Genomic DNA, 23,794 nt, shown 5'->3' on the forward strand with positions numbered 1-23,794 from the left:
ACCCTGGGATCAAGACCTGAGCTGAGATCAAGAGTTGGCTGCTCAACCAACTGAGCCACCCAGGTGCTCCCGGGTTTAGGACTTTCTAATGGAACACAGATTCCTTTGTATTGTAGGGGTCTGTGCTGCATTAGACAGGAGTTCCCCAGGCTGGTACTTGGCGAGTCTTCAGAAAGGGTGAAGCTGTCTGCTGCACCTGGTAGCTGGGGAGGGTGGGATACCCAGTGACGGGCTCTCCGGCAGTGCGGTGGCCAAGCATACACAGCTGTCATCTGAACTGCCATTTGATGGCTGCCTTTAGAGATTCAGTATAAGGCAAAGGATTCCTCAGAAAGTAGGCTGAAATGATGGAGTCCCTGAAACTAGGAAATTAAAAACAAAACCCCCAGAACACCCCACAAAAGTATTGAGCATAAAGGCATTTTATAAAGTATTTCAAAGGTTTATCATCTTCCACTGTGGACATCTGCAGATACTTGTTGGGTGACCTTTACTCCCCAGGACAGGGAGACTATCCATGAAGACTTGGAAACGTGCCCCAGGATGGGTACTCAAAAGAGCTTGTGGGAAGTCCAACAGACAGTTCTCAAGATCCGGTCCAGGGGTCACCAGGGGATCTTTGTTTCGTGGGCACAGTCCCTATTTCCCAGCCCCACAGCCCCCTTCCACAAATAGGAAACAGCTCTAGAAAGACAGCTCAGTGGTTGGAGTTTAAACATACAGGCCCCCAGCCCTGACATGAAGGTATATGGGAGAGTAAACATAACACCCACAAGAAACAGAGCATCGCTTTTTTGTTTTCTTTTTTCCACCATCGAGAGTATTTGTGCATTCTAAAATGTTATGCTGGAAGGCAGGCTGATCAGTTAACACCGTCTGGGTTTTCAGCAAAAGTTCTGCTGCTTTATGAAGACTTCCATCTGATTAAAGAAAACACTGCATGGACCACGTACAGCAGAGTGGCCACATATGAAAACACCTGAAACCGAGATAAACAACAATTAATGGGGGTGCATTGGGGGGGCAATGCGTGGGCTGTCCACACTCCCATGGTGTTTGGGGACGATGGCCTGAAAGGGTATGGGCCGCCGCTGCTTCTCGTCATTCCCATAGACATTTGTTCTGTGGTCCCATAATGCTTTCAGCACAGAGCTCTGGGTGACTTACTGATGCATAGGACGTGGGGTGCAAGGTCAACTACCTGCCATCACATGTCATCGTGCTGATGTGACCCAACTAGAAATGGAGACCCCCAGAGACCCTTCAAATAATACTGCTCTTAATGGAAATTTTCCTTCTCCCACACCACTAAGGCTAGAGTGTACCAGCTGTGATTCCACTGGCCTTGGCTAAGGGAATATGAACATGTGGGTTTGCTGGCTCTGGTTAAGGTCTTGATGCTGTCTGGTCATCCTCAGATCCCTACTAGAATTTTACTCCAGGAATCTTAATTTCATAAGCATGGGCAAGGGTGTGCCAGGCTCACAGGAAGTGAGGGACTGGAACAGGGAGGAGGGATGGGAGCTTTTGCAAAAAGGAAGGGGGCTTACTGAGAAAGCTGTTGGAAAGATCCGGTTGGTGTTTTGATGCTGGGAACAAAGGCCCTGGAAATGGGGCAAATGGTCACTTTGTCCCTGTCAAGTCCCTGACTTGTTGTGTTCATGTGGGCACCATCTATTCCTACCACCCTGCTCTGCGTGGCTGGCCTCCCTGAAGGCTTTCCTGTCCCCACGTCAAATATCTGCACCTGGATTTGTGACCTTGGGTGTGAGGTCAAGAGTTTCCAACCCAGGCACAACATTAGGGCAGCTACGGTTCCATGACTCTTGAAAATGCCCATAAACACTAGCGGTCATCGTGCCTGCTCTCTCCCTGCCTCCACACATGGGCGAACCCTTCACCCTTATTGGCCAGAGGCGATGAGTAAGCCGAGTTATTTAATAACAAATGTAAGAGAACTCATCTGGGAACCCCTGAACACTGTCTAAAAGGCACAGTTGTATGTGAATGAGTGGCCCACCCCAAAAGAACACCTCTCCCTGTCAGAGGGGAGCAGTTTAGTGTCTGGGGAATTCCAGACCCAATGAGAACCCTTGGCAAGAGCACCTCAGATGTCCCCGGCAGTAACAGGAAACACTTATTTTCCGAGTGAGGTCAAGCAATGGCACAGTGGGACACTAAGAGCCAGGGACATGAATGCATAGCCTTGGGTCTTCAGAATCCCCTCTCCATAATGATGGCTGCCATTCGTGTTACTCCAGATTTCTGTAGAAATTTCCAGCTGCCCTCAGTAATTCCCACCAATCCCCGGGATCCCTCTGGCACACACTGTCTGCTGCCAGCAAAGAATAGAGGGAAAAGTTAGCTTTTGAGGCAGCTCCAACTAAGTAACACAGAGATGGGGAGAGGCAGGCCAGATGCTTCCAAAGGCCAGGAATGTGAGGGAGAAGGTCTTGAGGTTCCTCCTCATTTCCTGGCTGGCTACCCTCAGGACAGGAGAAAGGCATGATGTGGTTGGACCGGGTTTGCCCTGTGCACCAGAACAACTGATATTTTGCATAGAAAGGCGTGACTTTACATTGAACCGGGCTCAGATATCACCTTTGGCCCACTGCCTCGGCCTGCTGGCAGCATTTTTTTTTTTAAGATTTTATTTATTTTTTTCATGAGACAGAGAGAGAGAGGCAGAGACATAGGCAGAGGGAGAAGCAGGCTCCCCATGGGGAGCCCGATGTGGGACTCGATTCCAGGATCCCAGGATCCCAACCCGAGCCAAAGGCAGATACTCAACCAGGAAGCCACCCAGGTGCCCAACATTTTGATTCTTGATTCCGGCACTCCCGACTTTGCCGGGCATGCCCATGTGTTGTCTAATTCAACTAACAAAAATGGAGGGGCATGAAGAATTGCGGAGTGGATAAATAGATGTTGGTGTAGTCACAGGTGGAATGCTATACAGCAACAAGAATAAACACTGTACATCTCCACCCCAAAATGCAGATGAGCCTCACAAACCTAAGGTTGAGAGAAAGAAGCCAGACATAAAAGAATGCACACTGTATGACTCCATTTACATGAAGTTCAAAAGCAGGCAAAATTGAACTAGGTAGCTAGAAATCAGGAAGGCGGTTCCTTCATTTGGGTGCACAGTGACAGCGGCAGGACAAGCGGATCCTGGGAGCCATTTATTATGTTCTAGTTCTCAATTTGGATGCTTGTTACACAGAGGGGTTACTTTATGGAAACTCACCCATCTGTACGTTTGCAACTTGCTCACTTCTTTGGATGTATGTTGCATTTCGGTAGGAAGAAAAAGAAAAGTTGGAACATAGTAGATCATAGTGGTTCTCAACTAGAGATCTGTCCCATGGGCAGAGGCATTCACCCTATCTGGGTCATTGTGCTAGCCACACTCCAGGTGCATTTCACTACCGTTACCTGCAATCATTTCATGGAAATTGTTGTCAAATGCCTTGCTGCTGCTGTCTGTTGGGAGAGAAGGCTTCTGGGGTTGGGATGGGGCGGGGGGGTATGAGGCCCTCTACAAGAGTTATTTGAAGAATGACAAAGGAAACACCTCACCAGTCTCCCAAGGGAAGAAGGAACAACCAAGGTGCTGCCTGGTTGTGTTACTATTTAGAAACCAGCCAGCTTGGAAGATAAGCCAAAGTGGGAGACACTCCCACACTGTGGGATATTTGAGGGGGTGTCAGGGACCAGGAAGTGGCCATGTTTATGGAACTGGAGAGTAGGCAGGGAACTTAGGGGGAATATATGGCTTCCTTGGGGCAGAGAATGGGCCCATAGGGACCCAGGTGAGGCTTTCAAGAACTTTCCTTCAGACCCCTCCCTTTGGGAGCAAGAAGAGCACCACCTGCCAAACCCTTCCGTAGAGCCCAACAATGCCCCTTCCCATGGCTTTCCGCTCAGCCTCTGCTCTGCTCTTACCAAAAAGTAGAGACGGTACAGTTCAGGCATCTGGAGCTGGGATCTTGTGATTGATCACCACATTTGACCTCAGCATTTGTATAACTCACAGGTCGACCCCCAGAAATCTGAGGAGTGCTACTTCCCGAAGCTTTTTCATATTTTTGAAGCAACACCCAGGGTTAGAAATACATCTGATATTGCGAGTTCGAATACTTGTGGGAGCCCACATGTGCAGAGCTCTGGAGAAAGGTTTTGTGAATCAAAGCACCCTCCTACTCTCTGTCATCATTCTCATTCATTCCCTTAAGAAGAAAATGGGGTTATGACCTCAAAGCCCACTGGTGAGTCTGACCCTGCAGTTGGAGAAGGCTTCTTTCAGAGTGCAGAGGCCCTCCTGACCTGTGTACTCTGGCCACACACTGCGGACACCCCCATTTGCTCGGCTGATGGAGTGAATGAGGCTCAGGACCCCCCTCCCCAGGCCCCACACTGCTCACTGTGAGGGCCTAGAGAAGAGTGTTTAGCATCTCTACAGTCCCGAGGGAGTCAGACCAGAACTATAGGCCCATTTCACAGATGAGCAAGCTAAGATACCTGCTCAAGGCGCCTCCTCCTGCAGTGGGTTCTCAGAGTTGTCAGGCAGGAGACATCATCAAGAAGACCACAAGGTCTTATTATAGCAGCAAACGTCCACAGTGGAGGGCTCTGGACATGCTGGGCCCAGAAAGGCTTCTCCACAGCCCCAGCCCCAAAGCCAGGGCTTGGCGAGACACTAGCCACTTGATTTTACATCCCTGGGCTCAAGGCTTCCCCCAGCCTGTGTGATTTGAGGGAAGATCACTCAGGGAGAGCCAGCAGACCCAAGTGGCGAGCCTCACCACTTCAAACAGATGCTAAGAGTAAGGGTGACAGAGCTGTCCTGGACACTGGGAATTCCTGGCCATCTTGGAGCAAGTTATCCATGTTCTTGATGTCCTAGTTCTGCATCTGTGAAATGGGTATAATAAGAGCACCTACATGCTAGTGGTACTGGGGAGAGTTAAATAAGATCCTTCACGGAGGGCTCAGATACTCTGTGGCACTCATGGTCATTTCCCTTTTGCAAAGCCCACCCAGGCACAGAGCCCTGGGCCAACCTAGGCCTGCACAGCGCAGCACTGACCAGAGGGCTAAAGGAGGCTCAGGCACGTCATGGGTCATCTCCCTTCTCCAGGGCTTCGTTTCTTCAGAAGTCAGTGAAGTAAAAAGAAAGGGGAGGGCCCAAGCAGCCTTCTGCTGACCCTCTATGAGGGGGAGGGTGCGGGGGAGCTGGGACCAGGGGCAAATTGACTGCGGCACTCACCACTGCAGAGATGTTCTCGTGGTACTGTTTGTAGGTGTAGCCCTCCTGCATCCCAATGGTGGCCAAAGCTTCCAGCACAGAGGCGCTGAGGTAAAACAGGGCAGCGATACAGTGGTAGGCTGCGTCCTGCAGGGTCAGAAAGCACTGTCAGAGAGGTGGGCAGCTGCGGTCTTAACCAGGCCTGTCTCCTCGACTTGTTCCCTCCTGGCGTAGCTCAGATCCTGCCCTCATCTTCTGCTGCTTCCTTTGGGAAAGAAGGGCTTTCCTGCCCCGACCCCTGCCCCATCCACCCATCATCAGCCCCCAGCCCCCTCCTCACAGAGGCTGTGTAACCAGCACTGCCCACCTGGTTCTATTTCACTGGAATGGGGGCCATAGTCAGGACTTCAGGGGAGAAGGCACACAGCTTTCCCTTGAGATAGAATCAAGGAAGAGGTGGGGGTCAGGAGGGGCAGCCTGGGATCTCACAGGTAGAAATTGGCTCTGGCCCTGAGAAGCATCACGGGTGGCCTCAGGGACGAGGGCAGGGTGAGAGAGACCTAGGTCATTTCCACTGTCACTTTTGTCTTATTATTGTTTCATTTTGGGGGGCTAAGGGAGCTCCAGATAAGTTTAATAGCAAAGAGGAACCAGAATGCAGTTTGAGTAGCTGTCATTTGGAGGTTATTTTGCAAGTCTAAGTAGAAGGGCTTCTGAGGGTAGAGGCCTGGCCAAATGGTCCTGCCCCCCTTCCACTGTAGGTAAAGGGCAGGTATTCCATGTATAAGTTTTATCCCCCTGAAGGGCCTTCAAGGCAGAACTTATGCAGAATTAATGGGCCATCCCACTCCCCGCTCCAAGTCCTTCTCTGGGGACCCTGCTTTAGAAGGTCACCACTGGGCACTGGCCAGTAAGCCTGGCCTCACACTGGGCAGCCAAGGGCAGCCTCCAGGTCCCTGCCCCCTCCTAAGATGGAATCCAGCTCTCTGGGATGTTAGGAGATGCCAGCAGGCACCTGGCAGGTGCAGGTGGTATGGGGAGGGGCGGCTGGGCTGCTGGTTATCCATGAAAAAGGCAGTCATGCAGGAGAAAGCAGAGCAGACCCAATGGGAACCAGGCAACCTCTGCCTTCACCTTCTCCTGACCTCCTTGCCATGGGGGGCCCTGGGCCGCTGGGGAGAGCTCAGAGCCGAAGGCCTGGCCAGCTCAGCCTGGGAACTGGGCTAGGAGGCAATCTACAGGACGGCCTCACCCGGCGCTGGAAAAGCCGGCCTGCCAGGAGAGAGGGTCCAATACCCACCCACCCACCTCAAACATTCCAGACTGTGACTCACCAGGGTGACCCAGGAAGTCTCCCCGCCGTGGGCACCAATTATGTACAGGACAAGCAGGGCTGTGGTGGCCATGAAGCAGAACACAGACACAAACATCACCCAGCCCTGGACCAGGGGGATGGGCACCAGGGACGAGGCAATCAAGATCCACACCAGGCCCCCGAAGATCTGCAGAGGGAAGGAGGGCAGGGGTGAATATCGGGGCAGGAGAGCCCACACACAGGAAGGACCAGATCCAGAATCCTGCTGGGGCATTAGGGGCAGAAAAACAGAAAGGAGGCAGAGAACGGTGGTGGGCATTTTTCCTTACCAATAATGCCTCTTACTGCCCCTTCGAGGCATTGCCAGTCTCAGTCCCATCCCTGCTTGCTTGCCTTTATTCACGTTTTAACTACAATTTTTTTATTTAACAAAAACGCATATTGCATTTATATGCTGGCGCTAGCATTTTGCAAATATTAACTCAGCTATTTCTCACAACAACCCTGTGGACAAGGTACCAACCTGTTTTTCAGATGGGGAAACTGAGGCACATGGACGTTAAGTCATTTGTCATCCCAGGAAAGGACTTATCTCCCCCCATATTATCATTATTCTAAGGTTTTATCCTTGATTAAATCCTCTTATTTTGACATTAAAATATATTTTCTCTTATGAAAGGTTAGTGACCAGTTGATTCTTTGGTCTTTACTTGGCACAGTAAATCAACCACACTATGTCATAAGCATAATTTTAAAAAACAATATTTGATCCCTTAAATCCCCAAGTCCAGGAAGTACTCTGACTACCAGGGTCAGGGCTGGAGTGGAGAGGTCTGCCTTCCTCCTCCTCCTCCCCTTCCTCCTCCTCTTTGGTGGCCTAGGACTGGTATGAGAGAAGCACTTCCCTGTTCTCATCCAGAGGACACCCTTGCTGCTGTCCGAAGGCTCAGGAAGCCCATGTTTTTAGAGGAGCGCAGGACAACGTAGGAGTCATAACACCCCCCGAGGCCACCATCTCGGCTCCCTGAGCTGAAGCTGGGCCTGTCTTCTCTTCCACTCTCCCTCTTCATCCCCGGGAAGGCAGCCCAGCCTCCTCTGCCATCCCCCACCCAGGTAAGGACTGTGCTTGGTAAGGCTGGGGCACAGGTGGACAGGGCTCTGTGGTCAAAGGTCTCCAAGGTCCTTCAGAGCATCTAGGGGCTGAGGACAGGCTGCCCCCCAGCCCTCCGTCCCCTACAGTGTGAGCTCGAGTGGTGTCTTGGCTCCCTCTCTGGTATCTGCTTGGCTCCCTTGCCCACCTGCTAGGCAAGAGACCGTCGTCCTCACAGGTGTCCTCTGACCCTCTCAGCTGAGAAGCATCAGGAGAGAGTCACATTTGAGTAGAAAATTCAGAGAAATGAAGAATCTGGAGTTATCAAAGCAAAGCTGAGCCTAATGAATCAGATATGGGCATCTCTGACCAGAACACTTCCTCTACTGTTGAATCTGAGGGTCCCTGAAGGCACTGGCAGGGGCAGTGGGGCACATTTTACAACTTGTAATCATTGGAGCAAACAGTTAACTAAAACTCCTTAGACAATCGTACCATAAGATCTGTGCATGTGTGTGTTTTTCATCCATAGCTACCTCCAAGATCACACAGATTACTTGGCCTTTCTCATAATGGGCCCTGACAAAGAGACACGAAAATGCTGGAGGTGTAGGAAGCCCAAGTGCGGCCTGGGGAGGTAGGAGAACTGGGCATGCCTGTCTGGAGGGCAGAGGCAAAGGTCTGGGATCCTCCTCTCCAGGGCATCCTTTGCCTGGACACCAGGTGACCATCCAAGGAGGAGCAATCTCAGTTAGGTTCCCTGTTCATATGCTCTCAGGGAGCCCTGCCCTTGCTTCTCCTTGGCAGCAGCCAGCACAAAATAGGTGCTCTGGGTTAGTTACAAGATGGCCATGTGGCCATGTGATGGTGGGGGTGAGGTCCCCCTTGTTCACAGCTAACTCCTGGGTGTGGGACATCTGTCCAGCTGTGCATCAGTGTCTGAGTTAGTTGGCCAGCCTTCAGGGTCTCCTGTCGGATGGGTATGGGTAAACTGTAATGATTTATGCATTGCCTGCCATGAGTCTGGAGCATGCAGCTTAGCTAGATGTGGTCCCAGTTTTGACACTGAGCTTCTGGCACCCAGGCAGAGGGAAGTTCTGGGTGCCAAGTTCATCCAGTCACTTGACCTGCTTCAGGTGTGGACTTTTACCTATATGATGAAGACTGTGTTCCAGCTCCCTGGAAAATTCATTCTCTCTTTCTCTCTCAGATTCCTGGAGCCTGTGGTAAGAATATCTGTTCACAGGAGCAAAGCCCACCCTGGGCTCGATCCCGGCCCCTGCCCCCTGGCAGACCTCAGGACCCTATCCTGCCTTTGGGTGTCCGACCTTGTGAAGATCCTTTTAACAATTATGCTTTTTATTTCTTTGCACAGTTTATCTATGGCAGCAAGTTTCATAGTAAGATGGTGGGAAGCAATTCTCTCTCTATCTTACACAGCTTTAATGAGGTATAATTCACTTACAAATTGCCTATTGAAAGTGTAAAATTCAATGGTTTGGGGATATTTATAGGTTTGTGCAAGCATTGGCTCCAGCCCAATTTGGGACATTTTCATCACCTCGAAAGAAACTCTGTACCTTTTAGCTATCACTTGCTTCCCTCCCTCCCATCCCTAAGGGACCACTAATCAGTCTACTTCCTGTCTCTATAGTTCCTATTCTGAACTTTCACCTGAGTTGAATCATATAATAAAAGATGGGCTTTTATGACTGGCTACTTTCCTTTAGTATAATGTCTTTTAAGGAGAGGAAATCTCTCTCAGGGGGACTTTTACAAAATGTCTCTACCATCACAGCACACCCCATGGGCCCATTCTGACCCCTGCCATGTGAGGCACATGAGGTGAACGTGTCTCATTCTGGAGCCTCCAAGCTGGAAACAGGCGAGGAGCCACTGGTTCCCAGGGACGTTGGTGAAGGAAGCACGCTCCAGGCCCAGTCTGTCCCTGGAATGTATTTTAAGTTGCACATCGTATGAAGGTCATGCCCTCGACATAGATGAAATGATTAAAACTGGAGTCCTGTCCTCTGCCACCACGGCCCTGCCCCCTGGGTCTCGGGGGAGAAATGTGGGGCTGTAGGAAGGAGCCCCGGGGGCCCGCCTGGGAGGGGTGCTGAGGTGGGAGCAGGCCATCCCTGAGGCCGGGAGGCCGAGCGGCGGCATCTCCTCCCAGCTACGTGCCTGTGAGCGGGCGCAGGCACCACTGCAGTGAGAAGTCCGTGCAGATGCACGTCGGCAGCTGTCGGCAGTCCCGGCGGCCCCGGCCCCGCAGCGTCCACCACCAGGGTGCTCGGGAGCCGGCCAGGGGCTCTCTGGCCACCCGAGCCGCCGCAGGAGGCCGCGGCATGAGTCAGCCTCTCGGCCTCGGCTTCCTTGTGTACGAGTGGCAGTTCAGAGCTGGGTCTCCCCAGGGCAGGCTGGCGCACGCTGGCTGGCACTATGGATGTGAGTGTGCAGCTTCTGGCGCTGTGCCCAGCACCACCCACAACCGGGGTAAGATGCTGCTCACCCACGAGGCCAGCTGCCCTCACAGACAGATGCAGAGGCAGCCGACTTACAAGGCAGGATGATAACAGCCCGGAGTGGCACAGCGGCCTGGACTGGTGCGGGCCTCCAGTCAAGTCTCAGAGGGAGAGTTGGACTAACTGGGTAACTGGGCCGAAAGGTCAAGAAGTGGCTTTGCAGGGGGAAGAAGGAGTATATAATATAATAATATAACATAACACAAGAGGCAAGTCCACAGGATGCTGAAGCGGCAGTGAGGGCCTCAGAAGGCCCGGCAGCTGGGCCTAGGGGAGGCAGTGAGGGGGAGGGGTGGCTGAAGGTGGGGCTCAGGGGGTCGAGCCTCGAGGCAGAGCAGATCCCTAGGCCATGTGATGGCCTTCAAGACCCCGCTCCGTGGAGAGCTGGGGCTCAGTGTGAACCATGGGACAAAGCCAGTGCCTGCCCCACTCCACCTACTAAGTGTGCAGAGAGCAAACAGAGAGAGCAAGCAGAGCGCCCACACCCGGGGAGATAAGGCTTCCCGGGCAGGTAGCAGTCCACCCCATCCTGGCCTCAGGACCCCACTGGCCAAATATTTGTCAAGAGAAGGGGGGTAGGTGAGGGTTCAAGCATTCCTTTTGTAAAGAAACCTCCAAGCGGCTCCCAGCTCCCAGAGGCAGCAAATGCTCACAGGCAATCATTTTGAAACATTAGTCATCCAAGTGGAGGCATGACTCCAGTTTCCGCTCATCTCTGTCAAGGGGCCGGACTTCCCACCACCCCCTGCCTACACCCAGGTCATCCCCTGTACTCCCAGACAGAGATGGTGCAGCTGGCTATGGTAGCTGTAGAAAACGACCTCTAAGTTGGGTGGCCTTAGGATCTTCTGCACTGAGCTCTCTCTGTGGGGTCCAGAACCCCAAGCTGGAAAATAGTGGCAGGTCTGGTTTAACACTGTGGTCTGCAGCCCTCACTCAGTGCTAGAATTGCCTGGGATACCTTGAAAAAACATCAATGCCCAGGGTCTGACTCTAGTGGAGAGAAGGAAAGTTCTAGCATATGCAACAGACATCCCAGGCTGTTTGCCAAAAGCCTTAGAACATCCTTCCATAACACGAGCCCTGGGGTTATGTTCTGGTGATTCCTGTCAAACAGAAGAAGAACTGGCTCCTGTCTCCGACACCCTGCTCGACTGTCCGGTGATTCCAGCTGAGGCACCTCTCCAGGTCCTGACTGGGCTTCAGTGCAAAGCTCCCTTTCCTCTTCTTTCCTCAAGATTTCAATCCCTGTCTTGCCTTGTCCTCGACTGTCCTCCAGATCCAGGGATATAGCCTCAGTGTCTGTGAGTAGGAATGAGCTGGTGATCTGAGGCCCCGACCCCTGGTATTTCAGGATTGGAAACCACCCATCTTTAATTCAGTCTGGTTTGGGATGCTGAGCAGAGTTGAGATTCCCTAAGAACCAGGGGTAATATACAAAATCAAACTAAAAAAAATTCCAAAGACCTAAAAGAATTTATATTTGTGCCTGTGCAATCAAATGATTTTTGAAAAAAAAAAACAAACAAAAAAAAAAACCAAGAAAAATTGAAAAATTACCTCAGGAAATAGTCTCTGTGGGAGCTCTCGTATAAACTTAGACAAGGTTCCCCATTTTTCCTTCCGAATTAATCCATAGGAGGCAGGCTACCAAGTTTCTTTTCTTTTTCTTTTCTTTTTTTTTTTTTTTTGCTACCAAGTTTCGATCTCAGCTCTGCCACTTACTAGCTGGGTGGCCAGTTGTTCCTGGGCAGGTTTCTTAACCTCTCTGTTCCCTATTTGAAAAACAGTGATAACAACAGTGCCCACCCACCCCATGGGGTTGGGGTGAAATGGGGTTATGTCTGCGGAGTACCTGGCACATGGTGAGCACCTGAGCGCTTGCTGTCTCAGCTGCCATATGATGAGGCAAAGCCTCTTCTGTAACCATGTGAAGATTCCCATAGGTCTAGGATCTCAACATGCACAATTATCCACTCCAAACCGTATTGGGATCTTGAATTTAAAAATAGCTTCAGAAACATCAAAAAGAGAAAAACTGATGATCTCCCCAAAATCAAAAGCTGAGAAAAATGTTTCTGCCTCTGTGGAAGGAAACACAAAGGACATTAAAATGGGAGAGAGTTTTCCTTCAAACAATGAGCTTTGGTTACAAAAGGGGGAAAAGGAATCCTCCAGCACATTCTTGAGATTTGTATGGTGTTTCCACTGCTTGTGCAAGGCTGAAAGAGCTCTGCGTCCACAATCACCCAGTGTTTTTGCGGCACGGCTGGGATAACTGAGGTCAATGCGGGAGAATTGCTCAAATTCTCTGGATGTTTTTCTGGGGCTCCATTTTACTTTGTCAGGGTCTTCACAAGAAGACACTTTTCCAATCCCAAGTCAAGGTGTGAACTTAAAGAGGACTTCTCATGCAGGGTTTTACACACACACACACTTGGTAGCGTGGCGCCTTGGAGTCCAGCACCAGAATTCCCAATGGCTCTGAGGGCACGGTGTGGGTTTCCTGAAGGCACACGTAAACAGGAGTCTGTAATCTGAACTCTTGAGAAGCAAAGGAAACTGGTCACTGAGTGTAGGCTGTGCACCTACCACTGAGCTATCCTGCCACTTTGGTCAGGGGGCCTCAGATCATCTCCCTAAGAAGGAAAAGGAAAGATAGCCACACCAGATGAGACAAGTCCCAGCTGCTGTGAGCTCTGAGCCCTTTGGTGCTCTCTTGAGGCCACCTGGACCAGTAACCTCAATTTGTGTTGAGAGAAATGTCTATGCTCACTGGATTATTTTAGTGGTCAGGGGTTATTGCAATGCTAGAAAGGGATGTCATGTAAGTGATCTGACCAGTATAATAACTGTGTGCTCTAGGAGAAGCTCAATGAGCTCTAATGGTTGAGTGGCTAAAAAGATTCATCATTCTGTGAGTTAGAGTGGAGAGCATTTGTGTGTGTGGGGGTGCGTATGCATGAGTGCATGTGTGCCTGAGTGTGTGTGTATGTGTGTGTGTGTACAGGCTGGTTATGGATGTGCTATTGCAGAGAAGGGTAGGGTACCACAGTGAAGTCAAGAGGACATAAGCACCAGGTAGGAGGAGGCACAGAGGGAGGTCAGAGGGGAAGACCAAGACAAGATTCCCAAACACTGACGCCTTCCCCAAAGACCCTTGGCTCTGAAGAGAAGAGTCTCTTCAGAAAACAGATCTGAGAGGGAGGCTGGGGACTCTTTTCCTGTACTGAGGGGGGGGTGGGGTGGTGATGGCAGGAAGCACACGTGTGGGGCTTATGCCAGCTTCTCTGGTTCTTGTGTGAGCCTCACCCCGCTGTTGTAGAGGAACTCAGTCCCCAACAAATCAAAGGAGAGGCTTCCCTGGCTCACCCCCTCCCTCATTCATTTGTCCATCCATGCATTTAGCAGAAGTCGAGAGTGCTCTTGACCATGGCCAGCACTGAGGCAGGTACATCCCCACAGGTAGACCTTAGCCAAAGGCATGCACTAAAACACGGATCCATCTCTCCCTTCCAGTCTTGCTGCCAGACTCCACTGGAGCAGCTCTGGGTCCACCAAGCACAGAGTCAGGTCCTGGTAAACATGTCAGGACCCCAGTGAGGGTAACCAGTTAAACATCTCTGCCCAGGACAGGGACAGAGCCCAGCAATTTACACAGACCCCATAGGGAGGTGTCTGGGGGGGGAGGAGTCAGAAGATTCTCCCTGTGTGGACCCCCACTGCCTCTGTCAGCTGACAAGGCAGCTCACTGGGAGTCTGACTGCTGAGGCTACACCAGGAGTGGTGTTGAGGCCACCCGACTCAGTTTACCTATGCAAGTTGCTCCAGCCCCCCCACCGACCCTTCATCACCAGGGTCATTCTTCCAGGGGGACCCATTGTGCCATTAGGCCTCTCAAGGCAGGCTTGGATAGTGTCTCTTCATCTAATCTGAAGGTAAGGCCAAGACTCAGGGAGCCTTGAGTCTGTTTGTGGAAAGGGAGCTAAAGACTTGAGATTCAGAGGGTTAGAGGTGAATTCAGGTCTGCAGTGACATTAACACGGTGGGTGTGGATGGAGAAGAGGCCTCTGTCCAGGCCTGCAATCCCACTTCCCTCCAGCCCTGGGGAAATCTCTTCCACAGTACACACTATACCTCTGCTCTAGGTACTGGCCACTAGTCACTCCCTCCCCGTGCAGAGGACAGTCACCCATTCCTGAATGAATGAAAAGTTCTTTCTGGTCCACAGAGCTAGGGGCTTTCAGACAAGCATGTCCTCATTTGGATGGAAAAATTTCCTAACCTCACCTATACCCACGGGCTTTACCCAGCAGGATAAACAGAGACAAGGAGGTTCCGTGAAAAATGCCAGTAAGCCACCTGTAAGAGGGGGGCACATCCAGGGAAATGCTAGACCAGATGGGGCTGGCTGCAGTGCAAGAAAAACAAGAGGCACTAATGGGCATCACTAAGTGTGGTGAGCCAACAAACAAAACAGGTGTGTACCCTGTGTAGCGGGAAGGGACTGCCCACACAGGGCTTCTTTCCAGGGTCCTAGTGGTTCTTTCTTGGGAATTGCAGGTGACTGTCAATTTCATCCTCCATCTGCCCCCTTGGAGTCAAAGACACCCTTGTGATTCATAGCAGCCAGGTGGGAGACGAGAAGTAGCCCCTCTCCTACCAACACAGGCTAAGAACAAAGGCTTCAGAGGGCATGATCTGTGCCAGGAACATGAACAGACTTAGGGTCCAGGCAGGAGACACAGCCAAACAAGGGATGGCCATACAGGTGCCAAGTGCCAGGAAAGGGAGTGCTCTCAGGGTGGGCTTCCAGGTGGGAGCACAGGGGAAGTCTGGGCTTAAATGATAGAGAATTTAGTCCCACCATGCCACCTGCACTAAAGGGACACCTCGAATGGAGACCAGTGCAGGGCTATGGGCTGGTTCTAGAAAGAGTCCTAAGACACAAAAGCAAAGTGGAATCCTTCCTGTCAGGCCCCTCTACCCATCCGTGCTTGGCTTATCATAAGCCACGGGGCAGTAAGGAGACTGGGAGGGGTGAGGACACACTTTTGTGCCAGAGGCCACCCTCTTCCTGAATCAATGCTCTTCCAGATGGTGGCCATACACTGATACACTGACACTTGAAGATAAATTATTTTTGTAAGGCTTAATCCCAGGCCCATTGGTAACTGGCTCCGGGTAGAGGCAGCAATTTGCATGACACTGAGAATTCACAAAGCTCTCCCCACCCATCCTGGCACCAAGCTGACAGGGTGGGGCAGGAGAGAGGCTTAAGACATCCCCTGCCCCTGGGGCAGGAGGCAGGCAGGACTGCCACCCCAGCAGGCTGGCCAGGGTCAGCTCGGAGCAGAGGAGGGGAATGGGTCTTCTGCACCCCTCCTTCTAGCAGGGATTGGCCAGTTGATCTCAGAGCAGATGTTTGAGTCATTGGTAAATTAATAATAGTGGCACTTAACAGCTGTCGAGCAGTAACTATGTGCATCATGTCGTTTTGAGAGCTTTGTGCATATTACCCTCATTCACTCATTCCTCGCCTCAATCCTCAAGGTGGGTGCCATTATATCACCATTGTATTGATGCAGAAACTGAGGTGCAGTTGCCTGCCCACATCCCCACAGCTGCTGAGCACCCGCTCGGACAGGCTGGCTGTGCAGCCTGGGTCAGATTCTCCTCCGTGCGCGTGTGGCAGTTACCCAAGGCAACCCACAAGCAGTTCACCATGAAACCTCCCCATGTGTAGGGTCGCTTTGGAAATGGCCATGAGAACTGCCACATCGAATGCCAGGAGACTAGTCCCTGAGCCTCCCGCCGGCTCTCTAGCCAGAGCCACCCCGGGTCTAGAGAGAACCGCAAGGGAGGTGGCTTCCGGAGGCAGGCTTTCCCTCCCCCACCCCTCCACTCGCTCAATAGGCTCTGTTCTTTCAGAGGGAAAGAATAGCAAGGTTTGTGTTTAAGACCAAAAAACAAGCGAAAGATCAGAACACTGAAGGACGTGACTCCCTCTTCTGCAGGCACAGGCCTGCAGTACTCATCCCCGGGTCCATCAACAGGACATCTGTCATGAGCTGCCCCCCACCCCTCACCCCTCCTGACAGGTGTAAGGGTGCCAGTCTCACTTTTGGTCCTTCTCTGTTTGCTCGGTTCTAGGACTCTCCTCCCACCCTTAAAGCCTGCGCCCTTGGTTTTCTGAGGGCCATCTTCAAAGTTGGATCCCAGAGTGTTTCGGGGCTACTCCTCCTGCCTCTTCCTGGCCCCTTCCTCCTCTTCCTGGCCCCTTCCCTCCCAGCCTGACTTCGTTCTAACAGGAATCCGGGGCTATGGTGTGGAATTTCAGGTCAGCTGAGACTGGCTGTGCCTCTTCCCACTGCCGTGCATATCAATGTGTGACGGCTGGTGACAAGGCTTTTCTTTTAGTTCCTACATATTTTCTTCAGGCCTTAGGGACTTGTTTTGCCCCAGTGTGGGCAGAACATTAGCTATTAATGAGGTGGGAGTAGCAGAGAGCCTGGAGCTAAGCCTTGCACAAAATCACTAAATCAATGCTAGTTCGTTACCTGGGAAATAATCATGCTGCTGGTGCCCAGCAGGAGCTACCCAGGAGCTAGGCCTTTCCACCAGAATGTATAAGGCCAGCTGGGGCCCCACAGATGCAGAGAGTAGCAGAACCTGCTCCAGGCCCCCAGGAACAACCTGAAGCCAGTGTAGAGTGAGCCTACACTTGTCCATGGCATTAGTGCTTCTGGAATGAGGGGTGCCACTCACTCACTGTCCTCGTATCCATCAGCACCTGAAGAGAACACCTGCTGGAGTATTTTAGTGTCTGCCCCTGATGGCCTTTGGTCCAAAACACTTTGTCCAAGGACTGATATTTGGGAGTCCAAAAGGAAGCCCCAGGCAGGCTTGTGTGTGTGTGTGTGGAGGGGGGTGCGGTAGCGGGGGGGAGGGGGGGGCGGAGGGGGCAGGGGGCTGGAGTTGGAAGCCAGGGCTTAACATGAATCTGTTAGTGTTCAGCCCCTAGCCCGATCCAGGCGTCGACTGGCTGGCCCCATCCCACCTCAAGGCAGGCCCCAAACCATCCAGTCCCCACCCACAGCCTTTCCCAGAGAATACGCCTAATCCTAGAGCAAAGCCAAGACACTCCAAAGGTTGTGCAGAGCTGGCCTAGGCTGCACTGTGAGCAACCCCCATCAACATCCCCCAGCCCTTCCCGCAGAGGGCGTGGCAGGTGTAGGTGTAAATAGTCAGCCTTTGTCCCTGACCCAACCTGAGTGACCAGAGTGCGAGTGTGAGCTAGCGCTCCTCCTCCCCTGCAGCGGCATCTGGGATCCTCCTCTCCTGAAAGCACTCAAACAGAGGATACCTCCTCCTGCCCTAGGTATTATCCCATCTGCATCAAGCCAGGGAGGGACCTACTTAGAGGTCCCTTTTAAGGAAGCTTAAAAGCAACCTTTTTCGAAGTACCAAGGTTGTGATGACAAATGCATGACCATCTGGGAGTTAAGCCCCATTATCACACTAAACAGTTTCCAGACAACAGCTCAAAGCCACTGACTCCTGATCAAAGCAGTCCTCTGGTTCTTGAAAAACCAGAAAAGTCATTTCTCAACTCCAAGAACAAACCCCTGAGAGACGTCTACTATAGTTCTTCCCCTCCCTTTAGAGAGGAAGAAAGGAGAAAAGCCAGGCAGTGTCCTTATCCCCTTCTAAACAGCTACAGAGAGGGGCCCCCAACACAAGACAAGGACATAGGGCCGGGAGTCAGTGGGCGCAGCCAGTGAAGGCCAAGCTCAGCCGCTATCCTACACTGGCCAGCCCCCACTCCCTGGTGACTACAGAAGAGGTCCCTGGCTGGGGCAGCAGGGAAATTTCACCAGAAGCACAGAGGGTGCCTGCCTTGAACCCAGGAGAACCTTGTAGGGCATCTGGCTCCCTGCCCCAGCCTCTCACTAAGCACTGTCTCCACTACTCTGTCCCTGGTAAAAACATTGAGGGGGTGGGCTGGTCTACTGATGGCCACTCCAAACTTTTGCTGAATCAATGGCTTATCAAATGCAGATTCTTGGGCCCAGCCTTGACCTAGTGACTCAGATCCTTCAGGGTTTTTTTTTTTTTTTTACAAGCAGATTCAGGGGCTGGGAGCTCCCCAGTGGCTCTGAGCTGCCCCTTCAACTCCTGGGGTGGGGGTGGGGGGACATGGAGAAAAGGGAAGAAGGGAACCAGGCCCTCCCCTGGGCTGCCCTTTCATGATCCTTTCTGCTGTGGGCAAAAAATCATCATGGGTGTTGGGGTGAATGCAAAATCCTGGACATGACTTGCTGTCACTGTAAGAAGTGCCACCCTGGAGACCGAGTTACCTGAGGAAGCTGGCTCCACCCCCTCCTCCGCCTCCCCCCCTTCCCGTTCCCCACCCCCAACCTCAGTCTCCTCCCAGCTCCGAAAAATTCAAAATTCGGTTTCGGTGAGTACAACTCTCATCTCCTATGAGTCCTCATGCTGTCTTCACAATGTAACCAGAAGGTGGACCACCCACCAGAAAACTGCTATATCATCCTGCCTCTACCCCACCCTCACTGCTCCACGCCGGCTCTGTAGGGCAGCTGTTTACCAGGCAGGTGAAAATCTAGGGCAGGTCTCAGGACTTGTCTGGTCACTCTCAAATAATAAAAGTCCTCAGCTTCTTTGGGTGAGAGAAACAGTCTCATTTGGGTAACTACTGTATCCAGTTCACTGTGAGTATCGAAACTGCAAACCCCCTTCCAGGTGAAGCTCCCCACTTCACATTCACCTCAAAAAGTGAACCCTTAGGAGCCTTGGCTCTCTCCCTCCTTTTCTGCATTCCCCAAGTCTCTCTTCATCCCCAGCCATTCCAGCCAGTGGCTTTTCCTTTTTCCTCTGTCAGTGGCTGGAAGAGGGAGCCAAGTTAATGGTTTCATAACCTGTGTTTTGGCATTTCCTTCACAAGTTCTGAGAGCGCGGGCCAGTCACCTCCCCTGGCACTTTGTGAGAAGAGCTTCCTCTGGCCCTGGCCAGAGCTGAGACAAAGAGCATTCGACGTTAACATTTTGTTCCGTGAATGGTGGTCTGAGTGTCATAGAGCTCCTGGCTTAGAAAAGAAGAGGAAGAGGCAACAAGAGACTGTGATCCCCAAAGAAAAAGTCTCCCCTTGAGTGGGGACAGGGGAACAGGCCAGAAGCAAAGCCTCCAGGTGAGTTGTTGGAAAACAGGACATTCTGCTGGGAGCCTCTCAATGGGGGGGGTGCGCCTGTGACTCCACTGCCTGCAACAGCGGTATGGCCTGTGTGGCTCACACTACCTGGTAGGGCCAGCCTTCTACTTCCTACCACGCCCTACAGCTTTCAGAGGTCTGGGATAGGGGTGCTGGGCCAGAGTGAGGTTGCCGTATACTGCCACCCACCCCTCCCCCGAGTCACCACCCTTCCCAGCCCCTTTGGGCAGTTTCCTTGCCTTGAGAGGGGAGAGGAGGGGAGCTCCACCCTGTTGGCCTTGGATGCTGGCATCTGTGACTCTCGGGCTACTGGGAAGTCAGGCATGGGGTATGAATTGTGACTAATCAACTCAATGGACCACAGATTTAGAACATACCCAAGCATTTCACACCCATTGGATTAGCAGAAAATTGCAAATTCTGATGCAATCCAGTGTGGCAAGGATGAGGAACAGTGGGGACTTTCACGCACTGCTGGTAGGAGCTGGAAAGGTCCAGGTTTAGCTCGAAACAGACAATTTGGGGACCTTCTTTATCAAAGAAGGCGAACTAAGGCAGGGTCTTGGAAGGGGCCTGAGCTTAATTATGCTTCATCAGCTGGGTAACTCTGCTTCCAGAGATTGGACATTGGAATCAACCTTTTGAACAGCAATGTGATAACATCTGGGAAAAGGAAGATGTGCCTTTCCTATGAAGCAGGAGGTTAAATCCTCCCTATGTGTTCTGGGAGGAACTTCCCAACATGTAGCTAATGAGGCACATAGAAGAATGTTCTTGGCAATGCCATCTGCACCAGCAGAAAAGAACAAATTTAAAACAGCCAAAATGTCCATCAAGAGAAGAACAGATTAGGGATGCCTAATCTTTTTTTTTAAATAATAATCACCATAATTTCACATGAAATCATACATCATTGTAGTTTTTATTCCATTTTCCTAATGACTAATGATGCTGAACCTCTTTTCATATGCTTATGAAGCTCCTCTAGAGAAATGCCTATTCAAGTTTGTTGCCCATTTTCTAGTGGGTTGCGTGTCTTTTTGTTGTTGAGTTGTAATAGTCTGTAATTTAAAAAACCCTTCTCAGAGTTCTATAATTCACTACTCTTTCCACACATCAAGACACATACAGTTTCCACTCTAAAATCTTACAAACTGTGCAGAGGAATACTTAAAGAACCAGTGTCGGCTTTCTTTTCTGCTCTCCCAAGCACCCCGTGGGTGCATCCCCACTCTGGAGAGGAGGAAAGAGATTCAGAGGCACACACTGAGGCACCCAAGGTCTCTTGGGGAGTTGGGAGGAAGGAAGGGAAGTGGGAGAGCAGGGCTGAGATTAAGAAGAATAAAATCTTTTTTTTTTTCTCAAAGACTTATTTATTTATTCTAGAGAGAGGGAGCACAAGTGGGGGGAGAGGCAAAGGGAGAGGGAAAGCAGAAACAATCTCCAGTAGACTCTCTGCTGAGCAGAGAGCCCAGCTGTGGGGCTTGATCTCAGGACCCAGAGATCATGACTTGAGCTGAAACCAAGAGTCAGATGCTTAACCCACTGAGCCACTCAGGTGCCCATAAGGAGAAAAAAATCACTTCTAACACAGCTGAGAGGAAAGTGTTCCAAGCAAGAAAGAATGACTTTTTCTAGAAGCCTTTACCATCTCAGGCCACAGAACTGCCTCGGGAGGAGTAAATTTCCACTAACTCATGGTTCTGAGATTTCCCACACTCAGCCTTCTTTCACTTTTTGGGTTTCGGAGGTGGTATCCTCTCGTCCCCACCCAGCTGATTGCTCTGTTTGGCTGGGCTGTTCCTACCCTCAGCGGCACTCCTTCCCCTAAACTGTGATACCAAGAGGAGGCAGAGGGCACTGGGAGTCTTGTCCCTTCGGTGAAGCCAGCATTCCCCACCTTGCCCCTCAGCCCCCCCTCCCCCCGCACCTGCCACTATCTTCTGCCACCTGAGCCCATTCTTGTCAGGGCAAGAGGAAGATGGTACAACAGAGTCTTCAGCCTGGAGTTCAAGTAACACACTCTGATTCTTGTTTTAATGCTCCTCAAACAGCTACAAAGACATTGTAAGCCACTTATAAGGGCAGTTTAAAAGCCACTAGGAATATCTTTTGTTGCTTAAAAAAATCTCTCTTGCCCCATCACACCTCACCATTAGCCATCATCTGTTTTGGTTATGAAACTCTGCCTTTGTAATGCAGTAGCCTCTGAAGAAACCACCCACTACTTATTCCCAAGTCATAGGGTCTATGTGCTCTTTTCAGAAACTCAGTCTTGGGGAAGCACAGGCTAACTGCTGAATGGCAGTGCAGATGAGCCATTTGGGAAAAGAATATTCCAGTGGATGCAAGCCCCTCTCTCTGGGCCTGGATGTCCCCATCCATAAATGGTGGGACTGGGCTTAGTGGTGTCCAGGGTGTCTTCTAGATGTCACTTCCTTAGATTCTGGTTAGCTCCAGGATCTGAAGGTATTCTGAATACACCCAGGTTTGGGCTCAATGCAATTCACACTTCAGTGATAGGGCGCCCCCAGGCAACCTCAGCCCCCTTAGCCCTTTCCCCCAAACCCTCCACGGAGAACAGAAGTTTCTTCCTTTGCTGTTCACATCCTTCTGCCTCCAATCAGACAATAAGAAGTCAGGGTCCCATTTTTAGACATTCAAGCTAGGACATAGTCTTTTCCAGTGGGGGTGCAGGGAAGGAGTCTCTGTGACCACAACGCACCACACCCACAGAGTAAATACACCACGCCCCCTCCCAGGTAAGGGACTGCGCCCCCCGCAGCGGTTAGTTAGGCTGAGGGAGACCTGAAGCGTCCCCACACAGCGACCACCTTACTAAGAGCCGGGAGTGGGAAGTGCTTTCCGTAGCCACCAGCAGCCGAGACAGTGCAGCTCCAGCTTCAGGAGCGGGGTTCCTGCCGCCCAAGGTCAGCCGAGGCCCAGGACCGCTCAGGCTACTCCCTCTCCCTTACCCCCACCCGCCCGCACAGGGCAGGGTGACTGTGGCGATCAAACGGTGGCTTGTTTTATTATTTCCAGTTCAAAGTGGTGGCAAGAACGTTCACTCGCCAGAAACTTTCAAATGCCAGAAAAGAATAATCCAGATTCAGCTCCTTATACTACACCAACCCAATCTGCAGACCTCAGTTGGCAATGCGTACTCAGGTTTCCTTCTTTTATCTTTTTTCTTTTTTCTTTCTTTCTTTCTTTCTTTCTTTCTTTCTTTCTTTCTTTCTTTCTTTCTTTCTTTCTTTCTTTCTTTCTTTCTTTCTTTCTTTCTTTCTTTCTTTCTTTCTTTCTTTCTTCTTTCTTCCTTTTCCTTTTCCTTCCTTCCTTCCTAATTTTCTTTCTTTCTCCTTCCTTCCTTCCTTCCTTCCTTCCTTCCTTCCTTCCTTCCTTCCTTCCTTCCTTCCTTCCTTCCTTCCTTCCTTTCTTTCTTTCTTTCTTTCTTTCTTTCTTTCTTTCTTCTTTCTTCTTTCTCGAAACCCTAACCCTGGGAAAAGCTGGGCACTCCTACAAGGACGTCGCCCTCTCGGAAGGGCATACTCTGCGCGACTCCAGCGAAGCGAGTTGGGAGGGGGGCTCTGAAACCAGCGCACGGCAGGTGGACCCAGGCCTGCTTCCAACATTCGACCCATGTTGCGAATTTGGACTTCCCACCTGGGTCCCGGGGACTGTCCACCCATTGCCCTTGTCTAGAGGGGGCCGAACGACGGGGCGTGGGACGGGAGGAGGGACACCCCGCTGTGGCCCAGCTACCCCGACGCTCCGGAGACCCGTGCAGCCTGCGGCTCCGGCCGCCACCACCCATCCCGCCCCTTCCCTGGGCACGGCCGCGCCAGCCACTCACAAACTCGAAGATGAAGAGCAGGTCCGGGAAGGTCGTGAAGACGGAGAAGCCGCTGGGCAGGCTGCTGCCCCCCGACGCCGCTGCTGGGGCCATGCCGGCGGGCTGGACGCGCGGCTCGGCTTCGCGCTGACCGCTCGCTTGCTCGGCGGAGCCCAGTGGCCCCGGCGCCCCAGCGCGCGGGTTAAGAGGAGGGGAGCCCGGGGCCGAGGAGGGAGGAGCCGCGGTCCCCGCCCGCCCCGTCCCCGCCCAAGGCCGAGATGCGCGCCGCCCGGACCCTCCCGAAGGCGCTGCGGGTGGTGGCGCTGCGGGCCGGCCCGGCTCCTGCGCGCACCTCCCGCGCCACCTCCCACCCGAGCAGGCCGAGGCCCCTCCGGCGAGGCGCTTCGCACGCCTGGCACGGGATCGCCGTCCCTTAAGAATGATAACCATCACTACCCAGGCCCCCCGGAGTCCCCATCGTGACACCCCGCGGGTTACCATTGCCTCAGCTGCTCTTAAGTTGGGTCTCCTCATCTTTCCTCTGCGGGC

At 52.0% G+C, this 23,794-nt stretch overlaps 1 protein-coding gene across 1 annotated transcript; it reads right to left on the reverse strand.

The window, feature by feature from the left end:
• Nucleotides 1-406: 406 nt before the first annotated feature.
• MAL (mal, T cell differentiation protein) lies at nt 407-23,444 on the reverse strand. Its single transcript, XM_025453990.3, has 4 exons — nt 23,267-23,444; nt 6,586-6,753; nt 5,273-5,398; nt 407-979 (listed from the first exon to the last, which is right to left on the reverse strand). The coding sequence occupies exons 1-4, from the start codon at nt 23,357-23,359 to the stop codon at nt 905-907; spliced, it is 462 nt and encodes a 153-aa protein (XP_025309775.1). The 5' UTR covers nt 23,360-23,444; the 3' UTR covers nt 407-904.
• Between the last annotated feature and the right edge of the window lie 350 nt (nt 23,445-23,794).

Source organism: Canis lupus, chromosome 17 (assembly GCF_003254725.2).
Source record: "Canis lupus dingo isolate Sandy chromosome 17, ASM325472v2, whole genome shotgun sequence".
NCBI lineage: Eukaryota > Metazoa > Chordata > Mammalia > Carnivora > Canidae > Canis > Canis lupus.

What these genes read in the sequence shown, in the direction of transcription:
- MAL (XM_025453990.3), bottom strand. Translation starts at nt 23,359, where the DNA reads ATGGCCCCAGCAGCGGCGTCGGGGGGCAGCAGCCTGCCCAGCGGCTTC. An exon ending in TGCTCTTCATCTTCGAGTTT is followed by an intron (nt 6,754 to 23,266) that starts GTGAGTGGCTGG and finishes TTCCCTCTGCAG; the next exon opens with ATCTTCGGGGGCCTGGTGTG. An exon ending in ACGAGAACATCTCTGCAGTG is followed by an intron (nt 980 to 5,272) that starts GTGAGTGCCGCA and finishes TCTCGGTTTCAG; the next exon opens with GTGTTTTCATATGTGGCCAC.